This window comes from Podarcis tiliguerta, assembly GCF_965153285.1.
Source record: "Podarcis tiliguerta genome assembly, chromosome: Z".
In the NCBI taxonomy this organism is placed as follows: Eukaryota; Metazoa; Chordata; class Lepidosauria; order Squamata; family Lacertidae; genus Podarcis; species Podarcis tiliguerta.
In genome coordinates this window covers 12,514,377-12,529,615 of record NC_139553.1, presented here as the reverse complement: position 1 = coordinate 12,529,615, position 15,239 = coordinate 12,514,377, and the positions used below count along the sequence as shown (strand labels likewise).

The window sequence follows — 15,239 nt, the reverse complement described above, 5'->3', positions numbered from 1 at the left end:
ATAACATAACATAACATAACATAACAACAGGCTTAAGACAGTTCAATAACTATACATACGGGCAACCTTATTTATTTATTACTTATCTTAATTCTTTCTTTTTTCATATATATACAGTATATGGGTTACAGGGTTCTGAGGTGAAAATATAATCAAAAGGTCCACTAGTGTTAGGGTACATTGGAGGCAGAGAGCAGGCATTTTTCTTATTTCTATGTTTTCTCAAATGAGTTCTTTATCTTTTGTCCTCTGGTTGCCTTTAGTTTTTGTGTTAATTTCTCTAAAATAGCACATTGCCAAGCCTTTCGGTACCGCTGATACGAACTTTCTGGAGTGTTCATCAGTTCTGAGCTCTGGCAGCCAACAGTAAACGACTCAGCAGCACTTTATGGTTGAGATCTAAACTTCTGTCTAGAAACATATTTAACAACACCAACGTCAAAGATGGATGTATCCACTGACCAGTAATCTCAGTGATCTCCAGACATACCTTCATGGATGTGAAGTTCCTTTGCCGATCGAACTGGAACTCCATCTCAACAGCACCGCTGCTGAAGCTGTCGTTCTTCCAGCCAACGTAGTCGTAGCCTGGCCACACGCGGTACTGGTGGCTCTTGGTGAAATCGTCCAAGCCCAGGACGCCATCTGTCAGCTGGCCCAACCCACCATGCAGGAGCCTGGCAAGAGAGCATTTGCGGTTACATGCCAGCAAGGAGCATCCCTAGACTGAGAGGTGCCGTCTTCAAGGACATGCCAGGCCTTTCCACCGAATGATCAGCTTTCGTTAAAGGGAGGGGAGATGAAAAGGTTAAGAAGGCGGACAAAATACACTTAAGAGGCAGTGCTTTTTCCCCTGGGGGTACTCAAAGGTATGCAGTACCAGCACCTCTTTTGTTGTTGTTAAAAAGTGTGGCACTTACTGTAACAACTTCATGGTGAGTACCGGTACCTATTTTTCTAGGGGGAAAAGCACTGCTTAGACGGAAGTGGCTACATAAGGGCAAAACTAAATGGGCTGTCAAATTGAATGCATAGACAATGAATGTGCGTTATCTTTTTTGCTATGCAAATAGAAGCTGGTGGGAAAAGAGGAATTTAACTCATTGGGCCTGCCAAGAACTCCTTATTTAGTGTACATTCATGATGACTGATGCTCTCGATGGGCCTGTGAATGTTTCTTCATTTCCAACTGGTGCATGTCCTGCTACTTCCTGCTGAAATCCTGCCACTTTGCATACCACAAAAGTTCAGGGTGGGGTCCCGCTTCTGTTGTGTCATAGCACAAGAGTGCCCCACCGGATGGCAATAATGCAGCAATGCTGGGGAAGCATCATGGAACAACTCAAACAGCAGAATGATATGTGGACAGTCCCGTATAAATCCAGCACAAATACTCTATTAAACTATCAATGGCACACTGCAGAATACACCCACATTTAAGAATGAAAGGTGCCCTTTCTCTCCCTGTCATGCCCCTGACCAAAAGATCCCCTATCAGAAGCTCTGTTGGTGCAAACCAAGCGGAATGTCTCTTGAAATAAAAAGCAGATTCAGAGAGAAGAGATTTCTGTTGAGACTGCCTGAGGCAGTGAGAGAAAGAGCTAACCTCTCCCCCACCACCACCACCTCCCCGCTCACTCTCATTAGTCCTGGGGCTGCTTAAGATTTCCCTTGGGTGCCATTTACAGGACAACAAAATGTACTTTTTAACTGCATTCCCACCATTAACAGCACACCCAGTTGCCCTAAGATTTCCAGTGGCTGGACAGTGTGGCTGCAGCCTGACTCATTTGCTCTCCCCTGTGACTAATAGAGGTCAAATAAGTTATGCAAAACATATATGCACATTTTCTTGATCTGTTATGCAGATTGCGAAATGCAGCTTCGTTGGGTCACACAATTTATGTTGTCATAGTTTGAGTGCAGTCCACCCGCTGTCCAGCTATTTAATGCCTGTTCTGAGCACCCAAAAAATCCCAGGCACTGATCTCCTTCCACCGCCCAGTTTGGAAGGTGGCCTTCGGGCTGAACAAGGTTCCCCATCCCTGTTTTAGAGTACTGAGGGAGAAAGGGATGTTTCACCCACCCATGCAAGGCGTTTCTTACCTGCGCTCCTGATAACCATCATAGGTTGAGTCATTCAGGTAAACGATGGGGTGGCCAGGAGCTGCAATCATCTCCCCCTCAGGCATGCTATAGGATTCCAAACCATCTAGGAAAGGAGACAACTAGGGGTCAGTTGGAGGCTTTTGAGCCCTCTGCCTGCACAACCTACCTGAGCAAGAGGAGCAAGGGTCTTCTTCCCATCTCTTCTTGGCCACAGGTGGCCAAGGCAGAAAATAAGCAGGCTTTCAAGCCAGGCAGCAAGAATGAGCCTTCTGGTGGCAGCTCAATCGATACCTGAGCAATGATTTGCTCAGTGTTGTGGATCTAGACCAGAGTCAGCAGCTATGTAGTGCGAGCTGGGACTCTGACCAGTGGTGCTGCTGAAGAAAAGCAGATAAGAACCCAGCAAGCATCGCCACCTCAACGTATGCCTTCTTCAAGATGGTGCCCTCCAGATGTTTTGGACAATCACCCCCATCATCCCTGACTGTTGGGGCTATTCTGGCCAGGGCTAATAGGAGTTAATAGTCCAAAATATCTGGAGGACATTGGGAGGAGGACAGCTGATACAGAGAGTTACAAACACCAGGGTCCCATGACCAGAATTCCTTGCAGCCTTATCGGGGACTTGCTGAAGTTCAAGTCCTTACCAGACCAAACACAACCATAGAGTTCCACCCGCATGCAGACAGTCATGGGCTGCTCAGTCACTGGGATCACTCGGATGTAGCGGGCAATGACAGGCGGACGAAGGTCTTTCAGGACAACGTCATACGTGTCAGTGTTGCCTTGAATCACCTGGATTGGAAAGAGGTCATAATAAGGCTATTGTGCAATCAGCATCTGATAAGCAGCAAACACTAGAGCACTGATGAAGAATCACAGGCCAAGGGGTTAAATGTGGCCCTCTGGGCCCCTCTATCTGGCCCTAAGGACTCCAACCATGCCACACCCCTCACCAGCCCTACTTTGCTACCACACAGCCTGTTTATCAAGCATTCCCCAATTGGTTTGCAAGGGGATTAGATGACGTTGGCTATTTAACGAACATTCCACCTGATTTGTATGTGAGGAGGTTAGATGATGGTTGCATCAAAACAAGGGTTATCACCCACCCCACTCACACATGAAAACAAAGACCACCACAGCCAACCACAAATAAGTAACCACACCCTAGGCCAACCCCAACCTCTCTCACCACCAAAGGAACACAAGTGAACAGCAAAGAACCTGCACTAGCAACACTGACACTAAACCCTACATATAGTAAGTAAAATAGAAACATCGCCACCCGACCCCCCCATCTCCCCCCCACCTCTTTCCCCCTTTTCTTCCTGATGTCTCAATAAATGAAACTGATCTGTAAAAATGTTACATGGGGGGAAAATACAAGAGACATTGCACACACACACACACACACACAAAAACACAAGGGTTATGCCTGGAGAGCCACTGCCAGTCAGTGTGGACAGCACTGAGCAAAATAGGCCAGTGCTCTCAGTATAAAGCAGTTTCCTGTTGTTGTTGTTGTTTAGTCGTTCAGTCGTGTCCGACTCTTCGTGACCCCATGGACCAGAGCACGCCAGGCACTTCTGTCCTCCACTGCCACCCGCAGTTTGGTCAGATTCATGTTTGTAGCTTCGAGAACACTGTCTAACCATCTCGTCCTCTGTCGTCCCCTTCTCCTTGTGCCCTCCATCTTTCCCAACATCAGGGTCTTTTCCAGTGAGTCTTCTCTTCTCATGAGGTGGCCAAAGTATTGGAACCTCAGCTTCACGACCTGTCCTTCCAGTGAGCACTCAGGGCTGATTTCCTTAAGAATGGATGCGTTTGATCTTCTTGCAGTCCATGGGACTCTCAAGAGTCTCCTCCAGCACCATAATTCAAAAGCATCAGTTCTTTGGCGATCAGCTTTCTTTATGGTCCAGCTCTCACTTCCATACATCACTACTGGGAAAACCATAGCTTTTACTATACGGACCTTTGTTGGCAAGGTGATGTCTCTACTTTTTAGAATGCTATCTAGGTTTGCCATTGCTTTCTTCCCAAGAAGCAGGCGTCTCTTAATTTCGTGGCTGCTGTCACCATCTAAAGTGATCATGGAACCCAAGAAAGTAAAATCTCTCACTGCTTCCATTTCCTCCCCTTCTATTTGCCAGGAGGTGATGGGACCAGTGGCCATGATCTTCGTTTTTTTGATGTTGAGCTTCAGACCATATTTTGTGCTCTCCTCTTTCACCCTCAATAAAAGGTTTTTTAATTCCTCCTCACTTTCTGCCATCAAGGTTGTGTCATCTGCATATCTGAGGTTGTTGATATTTCTTCCAGCAATCTTAATTCCGGCTAGGGATTCATCCAGCCCAGCCTTTCGCATGATGAATTCTGCATATAAGTTAAATAAGCAGGGAGACAAAATACAGCCTTGTCGTACTCCTTTCCCAATTTTGAACCAATCAGTTGTTCCATATCCAGTTCTAACAGTAGCTTCTTGTCCCACATAGAGATTTCTCAGGAGACAAATGAGGTGATCAGGCACTCCCATTTCTTTAAGAACTTGCCATAGTTTGCTGTGATTGACACAGTCAAAGGCTTTTGCATAGTCAATGAAGCAGAAGTAGATGTCTTTCTGGAACTCTCTAGCTTTCTCCATAATCCAGCGCATGTTTGCAATTTGGTCTCTGGTTCCTCTGCCTCTTCTAAATCCAGCTTGCACTTCTGGGAGTTCTCGGTCCACGTACTGTTTGAGCCTTCCTTGAAGAATTTTAAGCATAACCTTGCTAGCGTGTGAAATGAGTGCAATTGTGCGGTAGTTGGAGCATTCTTTAGCACTGCCCTTCTTTGGGATTGGGATGTAGACTGACCTTCTCCAATCTTCTGGCCACTGCTGAGTTTTCCAAACTTGCTGGCATATTGAGTGTAGCACCTTAACAGCATCATCTTTTAAAATTTTAAATAGTTCAGCTGGAATACCATCACTTCCACTGGCCTTGTTATTTGCAATGCTTTCTAAGGCCCATTTGACTTCACTCTCCAGGATGTCTGGCTCAAGGTCAGCAACCACACTACCTGGGGTGTACGAGACATCCATATCTTTCTGGTATAATTCCTCTGTGTATTCTTGCCACCTCTTCTTGATGTCTTCTGCTTCTGTTAGGTCCTTACCACTTTTGTCCTTTATTATGGTAATCTTTGAATGAAATGTTCCTTTCATATCTCCAATTTTCTTGAACAGATCTCTGGTTCTTCCCATTCTGTTGTTTTCCTCTATTTCTTTGCATTGCTCATTTAAGAAGGCCTTCTTGTCTCTCCTTGCTATTTTTTGGAATTCTGCATTCAATTTCCTGTATCTTTCTCTATCTCCCTCGCATTTTGCTTGCCTTCTCTCCTCCGCTATTTGTAAGGCCTCATTGGACAGCCACTTTGCTTTCTTCCATTTCCTTTTCATTGGGATGGTTTTCGTTGCTGCCTCCTGTATAATGTTTCGAGCCTCCATCCATAGTTCTTCAGGCACTCTGTCCAGCAAATCTAAATCCTTAAACCTGTTCCTCACTTCCACTGTGTATTCATAAGGGATTTGGTTTAGATTGTATCTTACCGGCCCAGTGGTTTTTCCTACTTTCTTCAGTTTAAGCTTGAATTTTGCTATAAGAAGCTGATGATCTGAGCCACAGTCAGCTCCAGGTCTTGTTTTTGCTGACTGTATAGAGCTTCTCCATCTTTGGCTGCAGAGAATATAATCAATCTGATTTCGATGCTGCCCATCTGGTGATGTCCATGTGTAGAGTCGTCTCTTGTGTTGTTGGAAAAGAGTGTTTGTGATGACCAGCTTGTTCTCTTGACAGAACTCTATTAGCCTTTGCCCTGCTTCGTTTTGAATTCCAAGACCAAATTTGCCAGTTGTTCCTTTTATCTCTTGATTCCCTACTTTAGCATTCCAATCCCCTATAATGAGAAGAACATCCTTCTTTGGTGTCACTTCTATAAGCTGTTGTAAGTCTTCATAGAATTGGTCAATTTCAGTTTCTTCAGCACCAGTAGTTGGTGCATAAACTTGGATTACTGTTATGTTAAAAGGTCTGCCTTGGATTCGTATCGAAATCATTCTATCATTTTTGAGATTGCATCCCAGTACAGCTTTTGCCACTCTTTTGTTGACTATGAGGGCCACTCCATTTCTTTTACGGGTTTCTTGCCCACAGTAGTAGATATGATAGTCATCCGAACTGAATTCGCCCATTCCCGTCCATTTTAGTTCACTGATGCCCAGGATGTCAATGTTTATTCTTGCCATCTCATTTTTGACCACATCCAACTTACCCAGGTTCATGGTTCTTACATTCCAGGTTCCTATGCAATATTTTTCTTTACAGCATTGGACTTTCCTTTCGCTTCCATGCATATCCGCAACTGAGCGTCCTTTCGGCTTTGGCCCAACCGCTTCATCAGCTCTGGATCTACTTGTACTTGTCCTCCGCTCTTCCCCAGTAGCATGTTGGACGCCTTCCGACCTGAGGGGCTCATCTTCCAGCGTCATAACTTTTATATACCTGTTGTCTTTGTCCATGGAGTTTTCTTGGCAGGGATACTGGAGTGGCTTGCCGATTCCTACTCCAGGTGGATCACGTTTGGTCAAAACTCTCCACTATGACCTGTTCATCTTGGGTGCCCTGCTCGGCATAGTTCATAGCTTCTCTGAGTTCTTCAAGCCCCTTCGCCACGGCAAGGCAGTGATCCATGAAGGGGAGTTTCCTGTACTTCAAAGTAAATACCTTGGCACCTGCTGACATATTTTCAACCAGAAACAGAACCAGAGAATGGTCTGAACTGAGAGCAACAAGGAGTTCAAGGGCTGAAGTTAAAGAATTTTGGAGAGAGTTTGGAGGTCACCTGGATTGGTGACCTAATACAGTGGGGCCTCGCAAGACGAAATGAATTCGTTCCGCGAGTTTTTGCGTTATGCGAGTTTTTTCGTCTTGCGAAGCACCACTGCATTTAAACACTGACAACGGCGGGGAGGGGCGGGGCGAAGCAGTACAGCTGCCGCAGCCAGTACCTCAGACTCACCCGCGCCTTGTGGCCACCGCACGACGCGGCTGCTGGAGGGCGGCAGGGCTCAGGAGCGCGACTCCAGGGAGAGAGAGGCGCTGGCGGCAACGGCTCTCTGAGGGGAGCGCGAGAGAGGGGTGGGCAGCGGCGCAAGGCACTAACCGTCAGCTGGAAGGTGGGAGGGAGCCGGAGGAGCCGTCAGCGGGAAGGTGGGAGGGAGCCGGAGGAGCGGGGAAGCGAGCGTGCGTGCGTGCAGTGACCGTCGCCATGTGACGAGAGGCAGGGCCGTTTCGTCTAGCGAAGCAAGCCCTTAGGAAAATCCGTCTTGCGAAGCACTTCAGAAAACGAAAAACCCTTTCGTCTTGCGAGTTTTTCGTCTTCCGAGGCATTCGTCTTGCGGGGTACCATTGATTATTTTTAATGAGGTTTAGTAACTTTTGCAGATTTTCAAGGGCTCGTCACTTTCTTCAGAGATGTCCTGACCACATCTCACCCACCTGCTTGTTCTGACGATCTTTCCAAGAGAGCCATCGCTCCCCGTTGCGGCTATAGTCGATCCGGTAGGCACGGGCAAACTCTTTCCCAGTTGCCCGGGCATGCCGACCTTGCGTCCCCACCAGTGTGATGAAGAAGAGTTTATGTAGGTCTATCTGGAGAAACTGCACATCTTCAGGTTGCAGGAGACCCGCTGGACACCATGCCCCATCACCCTCTTCTCTCAGCAACCTGAGAGACAGAGAGAGAAAAATAATGTCACAGCTCAAAGATCAGGTATGAAAGTGGGAAGAACATGCAAGGCCAGCCTGAGCACAAAATTCATGTGTTCTATGTGGGGCTGCTCTTGAGATTGGCCTGGAAGCTGCAGCCAGTGCAACATGCCGTGGCTTGAGTGCTCACTGGGGCAGGATATCACCACCATGCTCTAGTGCTGCTGGGGGGGGGGGGGGAATGCACGGGCTGTCAATTAGCTACCAAGTTATGTTCAAGATGTTGGTTCTGGTGTATAAAGCCCCACACAGCTTGGGACCAGAATATCTGGTTCATCCATTATATACGTGATTGATCACTGTGCTCTGCAGGAGAGAGATGCCTATGGATACCACCTTTCCAAGAGATTGTTATGCGCAATATAGGAACCTTTGGTATAACACCAACCTTTTGGAATTCCCTCCTGTTAAATATTATGACAGGTATAATCTCTGTTGTCTTTCTGGCAGCTGCCGAATAGCTCCCTCTTTCAACAACAAGAGGTATTTCCCAGACTGTACTGGATTTTTTCTTTTAGTTCTGCTTTGTTTTATAGCTTGCCCTGAAGCTAAGCCCCACAGGTCATCCTGCTCACCGTGCATACTGAGGCCCCGTGGAGTCATACCACTGGCTGGAAGCAGTGATGTCCTCATCTCGGATGGTCCCTTCGTGCATCCCCAGAGGGTATCGGCATATCGCTGAGGGAAGAAGAAGAGTTTGGATTTGATATCCCGCTTTATCACTACCCTAGGGAGTCTCAAAGCAGATTCTCCTTTCCCTTCCTCCCCCACAACAAACACTCTGTGAGGTGAGTGGGGCTGAGAGACTTCAGAGAAGTGTGACTAGCCCAGGGTCACCCAGCAGCTGCATGTGGAGGAGCGGGGAAGCGAACCCAGTTCACCAGATTACGAGTCTACCACTCTTAACCACTACACCACACTGGCTCTCAGGGAGGGAGGGGACGGGAGGCAAAATGGTCACATTAGCATAAAGGCAGAGAACTCTTAAGAAAGCAGAGATATGCCCGGTTATCACTCTACAGGATCCATTTTCATTTTATCACTGCTCAGGATTGATTCATGGGGGGGGGGGGGGCTCATGTTAACAACACTGGGAGTAGCACTGCTTTAACTGACCGCTTGCCACTGCCCTGGGCTCATTCTCCACATAACACCTTCTGAAGTTGCAGAGTCGCCAATAAATGCCTCCTTGGGTACTGTGAAGTCACGAGAGCACACAACTTGCCCTGCTAAATTGCCTTGTCAGATGGGCTGCAGTTCAGGGGTGGGAAATCTTTTTTAGGCCAAGGGTCACATTCCCTCATGTGACACCTTCTGAGGGCTATGTGCCAGTGGACGGAGCAACAGGTGTGGCTCCTAACTCTTTACAGTAAAAGCCAGAGGTTTCTACATGCAGCCAACCCTTCACGCATCTCACAGACTGCTATCCATGCAAGCAAGAGGCATAACTGCAGTTCAAAAGCTCTTTGAGCAGAGAGCAGAGCAGGGCCTTCGAGGATTGGGGGCCGGAGCTTGTGAAGAGCTCCAAAAAGGGCCACTTTTGGGGCCCAAACTTGAGGTTCCCCGCTCCCCTTGTGGCTGCACGATTCCTGCCTTGATCAGGGGTCAGGCTACATGGCCTCTGAGTTCCCTTCTAACTCTTATAATTATAACTCTTATAATTCCTTCAAACCAAGCATTTGAAAGCCAGTCACCAGAACTCCCTCCACCAAACAAGATGGAAAGGGTGCCAATCCTATGAAGGCCGCATTTGTCAGGCTCCCATCCCAAATCACAACCATAGCAGCTTTTGCTTGAGAGCAAGGAACAGATCCTCCTCTGCAATGAAGAAGAGTTTGGATTTGATATCCCACTTTATCACTACCGGAAGGAGTCTCAAAGCAGCTAACAATCTCCTTTCCCTTCCTCCTTTCCCACAACAAACGCTCTTTGAAGTGAGTGGGCTGAGAGACTTCAGAGAAGCGTGACTAGCCCAAGGTCACCCAGCAGCTGCATGTGGAGGAGTGGAGACGCGAACCCGGATCACCAGATTATGAGTCCACCACTCTTAACCACTACACCACACTGGCTCTCAGACAGGCGGAGAAGAGAGCCACCAGTTCTGCTTCTCCCTCTTTGGCATCTAGAGGCACAAGGCAAGGTCCTCCCTCCTGCCTCAATCCCTGGGGACCAGCCTTCCAGCCCTCCATCTGCTGCTGCTCCTTTGTCTTCTTCCGTCTGGGGCTGCCAAACCATGCCAGATCCTGACAGAGCTGAGGAGCCAGTGAAAACTCAATACTTGGCCTGATATTCTTCACCTATAGATAGTCCCTGGGCAACATCAATATATCCTTATGGCTTCCAGCGCCACTAATAGGCTGGTAACTCCCACCCAGCCCTACACTGCCAAGCCAGAACTGGCACCACATTTTAAGAAGGATGTAAGAAAACGGGGTTCAGAGCTTTACCCCACAGTCAAATCTGGCCTGTGAAGCTAGATCCTGATAAGCATCTGCCCCATGGAGCCAAAAATGTTTCCCCACCCTTGTTGTCAACCAACCCTCTCATCTTTCCTGCCAAACCCTCCTTGTTCATTCTCCTGCGTTTACTTTATTTAATTTATTTGATTCCATTTATGAACTGCTTCCCATAAAATATCCCGAGGCAATGTCACCATAAAAACACCACTAAAAACAATTTGAAATAATCCCATATGGAAAAATAATTATATATGTGCAAACATTAAAAGTAATATATATATATAAATGCAATTAAAAACTACACTGGTACCTCTGGTTAAGCACTTAATTCGTTCCGGAGGTCTAGTTCTTAACCTGAAACTGTTCTTAACCTGAGGTACCACTTTAGCTAATGGAACCTCCCGCTGCCAGTGCACGATTTCTGTTCTCATCCTGAGGTAAAGTTCTTAACCCAAGGTACTATTTCTGGGTTAGCAGAGTCTGTAACCTGAAGCGTCTGTAACCCGAGGTACCACTGTATTCTGAATATAAATGCAGTTAAAAACAATTAATTAATGCAATATATTGATGCAATTTTAAAAACTTACATACAGTCACACCTCGGGTTGAATGTGCTTCAGGTTGAGCACGTTCGGGTTGCACTCCGCAGCAACCCAGAAGTAACGGAGCGTGTTACTTCTAGGTTTCACCGCTTGTGCATGTGCAGACGCTCAAAATGATGTCATGCGTATGTGTGGAAGTGGCAAAACGCGACCCGCACAAATGCAGACGCGCTGTTGCGTCTTATGTTCCATTCAGAATGTGAATGGGGCTCGGGAATGGATCCCGTTCGCATCCCGAGGTACCACTGTGTCTAGTTGCAAATTTCAAAGTTAAAGGCATAGAACAGGCTTATTAGCCTTGCCTTTATTTTAACTCCTCTTCTCCTTTTGTTACCTATATTCTGTCCACTGTCAAGGCAGGTCAGGTCAGGTCACCTTTTACAAGAAACATAGCCAAACACAGTGCCTTTCAGAGGCTGTGGACTACAACTCCCAACAGGCTTGGCCCTCGCCCTTGCTGGCTGCTGGAGTCCCAACGTCACCTGGAGAGAATCGTGCTGGCTCTTTTACAACATTGCAAAAATACAGCCCTTCCTCTCTGTCCCCTTGGCAGAAACCAAAACAAGCTTGTCTACACTTTGTCACCTCTTACTTAGGCCAGTCTTCTCCAGCCTTGTATCCTACAAAGGTTTGGACTCAAGCTCCCATTAGCCCTAGCTAGCATAGCCGAAGGTCAGGGATGATGGGAGCTGCAGCCTGCCTGTTCCAGTGCCTGAACCTCCAATTGCCCCATGACCTGGCATGAGTCTGGCACTTCTGATCTCAGCTGCTGCCTAAGAAGGCAGCAGAACAGAACGGCCCATCTAGTCCAGCACCCAGCACTCACAGTGGCCAACCAGATTCCCCAATGGGAAGCCTGCAAGAAGGACCTGAGCACAAAAGCGCTCTCCCTTCTTGTGGTTTCTAGTCACTGGTATTCATTGATAGCTACAGGTGAAACTTGAAAAATTAGAATATTGTAGAAAAGTTCCTTTATTTCAGTAATTCAACTTCAAAGGTGAAACTAATATATGAGATCGACTCATGACATGCAAAGCGAGATCTGCTTCTACTTCTCAGAGGTCCAATCTTGCTCGATTTGCAATCCTTGTTTTGCTGATTTCCTTGAATATTCTAATTTTCTGAGATGGTTAATTTAGGGTTTTCATCAGCTGTACGCCGTGATCATCGCAATGATAACAAATCAAGGCTTGACATATCTCGCTTTGCATGTCACAAGCCTATCTCATATATTAGTTTCACCTTTGAAGTTGAATTAGTGAAAGAAAGGAACTTTTCCACAATATTCTAATTTTTCAAGTTCCACCTGTACATCCTCCATGAATTTGTCCAATCCATTTTGAAAGCCATCAAAGTTGGGGGCCATCACAGCCTCCTGTGGGAGTGAGCCCCATGAAGTTAACTATGGACTGTATGAATTTATTTCTTTTATCTATCCTGAATCTTCCAGCATTCAGCTTCACTGAATGTCCACAAATTGCAGTGTTTTGAGAGAGGGAGAAAAACTTTCCTCTATCCACTTTCTCCATGCCATGCATCATTTTATAAACTTCTATCAGGTCACCTCTTACTCATTTCCCACCTCTAAATTAAAGTCCCAAATGCTGCAGTATCACCCCAATTTATGTCTCCTCCAAGCTGTGCTAAGGCCTCACATTTTGTTATAAAACACAGCAGCTAGCACTGAGGCTAGGATGGGGGAAGAAATTAAGTTTGCACCGAGAGGCATAGCAACATAATCTGTATTTTCCAAAAGAAGATGGCAACTAAAACACAGCCATCCTTCAAAATTTGCACTCTTCTGAATTTTGCAGTGCAATTCTCAAGTCAAATAATGTGTGCAAAAAAATCAGACACCAGGGTGTGAGTGTGCATAAAAATGCATTTGATCCTGAAAATAGCACAAAATTGAGGGAAACTTCCTTGCAAATGTTTTCTAAGCCAAATTGCAATTTTAAAAATGGAGGAATTTGCACTAAGATGCTAATGAATTTTACTGAGGGCTTTTAAAAAACAGCAACCACAGACTGATGTGGAGAGCTGAAAATTATAATGGATACTGAAATTGACACATTGTTTTTCCCTGAGAGTCTCATGCAGGAACCCAGAAGTCCCTGGCTGTTGGGGTACAGAGATTGGGATGGCTCACCCAACAATTTAACAACACACCAAGAGCTTCCTACCAGGGTTGACTTCAGAGCTGGAGCAACAAGAGAGGCTGGCAAGCAGGAGGAGTGGCAAGCAGAGCATCCTTGGAGATGTGGGAGACGATGCCCACAGCCCGCGGGGTCAGTCGGGCGGTCCTCCCTGGCCGCCAGTCACTGCCATTCAGATCTCTGAGAAAAGGAAAAAAGACATGATTGGCTTGCAGCTAGATTTTCAGGCGATGTGTACCTATGGTGATATAAAAGCGGTGTCTAACCGTTTTTTGTTTTTGTTCAAGATCTGCATTCACCCCAGGCCAACTCTTTAAGTAAACAGAGATTTATGGACCCAGGGCATGCAAGTTTATTATCTTATATGACAGGGATAATCATGCATGTAAATTGTATGCAAATTATCCAAGGGCTGCAAAGGCAAGAAAACATAATAGGGGTGGCCTAGCTGACCCTTGAGTGTTTCATTGGGCATGTTCGGACTTGCTATTTTGGGGTAGGATTCAGTCACATACTGGGAAATTCAGCTTATCCAATTATAATTGATTGGGAGATCACTCCCCCCCCCCAAAAAAAAAACTTGACTTTTTGAGATAAGGAAGGTGACGGGGAAATGTACTGGAATGGTAGGGAGACACTTTGCTTTCACATGCCATCAGCTAACCTTCCTACAAGCAAAGCAGAATAAATGCACATTAAATAGCCAGCTTAATCTAATCTGTCCAGAAATAGATCCGGTTGATCAATAAAATAGGTGTCAGGAAGCACACATTCATAGAATACCTCCAGGGTGAATTTTTATTTAAAAATATTTCCAGGTTATAAGAACATAGGGAGCTGCCTTATACTGTACCATGTCAGACCATTCATCAGTTTAGCTCTATATTGTCTACACTGACTTGTAGCTGCCCTCCAGGGTAGGGTTTACTTATTTACTTATGTAGCTGAAGCCAAGATACATAAAACAAAACAAAATACATGACAGGCAATATAATTATTAAAACTGTGCATTCCGCCAAATAAAAATCTGCTGCACTGAAGAATTTAACATGATTTCCACAAACACTTCTCTGAAAGATTTAAATCTTTGAACAAGGCTGTTCTTAAGTCCTCATAAACATGTACAGACTCTCTCTTTCGGAGGAATACAGGAAGCAGCTTCATATTGAGGCAGGCCATTGATCCCCTTAGACAACAAGGCTCCAGAAGATTCCTACCCCGGTCTGTGCTGATTGCAAAAGTTGTGCTAGGGGGTGGGGGCTGGGTTTAGCAGCCCTAACTCCTTTCCACCCTTTTGTGTAATGGGATTCCTTTGCATCCCTCCCATCAGTAATACACATTTGTCCCAAACCTCCTCCCTTATGCCCAAGCACAGATAGAAAGGTGAAACCAGAAGCAGTCCAAATTGTCCAGACGGAGAGCTCATGAAAGTGTTAAGATCTCCTCGCCGGGGGCCCGGGGTGGATCTAGTTGCTAATTGCTAACAGCTGGCAAAATGTACATTAAAAAAAAAATCCACCACAGCCATTGGATGAACAGAAACATTGGGAGCCCATCACAGAAAGAAAGAGGCGGGCTAGGAGAAGAGGAGACAGAACAGCTGCTTGAACCTTGAGTTGGCGGGAGGGGTGGGGGCAAAGGCACCCATTCCATGCTGGAGAGAAGCCACTCAATTATTCTTGTCTCATCTCTCATTCTGTTGCATACGTGTGCACTGCCTCTTGTGTGCCCTTGCACAGTTGCACATGCAAGGCTCCTGGTGCTCATGCTCCTGCACACTCAAAACATTGCTACATGCGCACCACTCTTGATAGCACACAACACACCCCTCCTCCAAGTCCTCTGCAGGGAGCTGTTTCAAGGAGGAAGTGGGCCCCTCAGCATCTGCCCACCTCCTGCTCCTCTCTCAAAACCTTTGTGGAGTGATTAGATCCACACAAGCTCCTGCCCACTTCCCACAGCCTGGTGCGCCCTCCACAGATGAAAGGATGCTTGTTATTTGTTCTGCCTCATTCCACCCCTTTGCCCACATCTCTAGATTTCTCCCCAGTTTGGAATCGGCTGACTTGGGCCCACACATTTCAGCTGCCAAGAGAGTGCTGG

At 46.4% G+C, this 15,239-nt stretch overlaps 1 protein-coding gene and 1 long non-coding RNA gene across 2 annotated transcripts in view; one reads left to right on the top strand and one right to left on the bottom strand.

Annotated features, from left to right (window-relative positions):
• LOC310669696 (discoidin domain-containing receptor 2-like) overlaps positions 1-15,239 on the bottom strand; it is a 52,327-nt gene that overhangs the window by 35,386 nt on the left and 1,702 nt on the right. Inside the window, exons 2-7 of the mRNA XM_083424167.1 lie at positions 13,164-13,316; positions 8,495-8,597; positions 7,650-7,878; positions 2,757-2,904; positions 2,107-2,212; positions 491-677 (exon numbers count right to left, since the gene is read on the bottom strand). Of these exons, the coding sequence (XP_083280293.1) occupies positions 491-677; positions 2,107-2,212; positions 2,757-2,904; positions 7,650-7,878; positions 8,495-8,597; positions 13,164-13,230 (840 nt within the window). The 5' untranslated portion in view covers positions 13,231-13,316. The remainder of the gene's footprint in view (positions 1-490; positions 678-2,106; positions 2,213-2,756; positions 2,905-7,649; positions 7,879-8,494; positions 8,598-13,163; positions 13,317-15,239) is intronic.
• LOC310669698 overlaps positions 10,822-15,239 on the top strand; it is a 173,191-nt gene continuing 168,773 nt past the window's right edge. Inside the window, exon 1 of the long non-coding RNA XR_014507274.1 lies at positions 10,822-10,886. This is a non-coding gene — a long non-coding RNA (uncharacterized lncRNA). The remainder of the gene's footprint in view (positions 10,887-15,239) is intronic.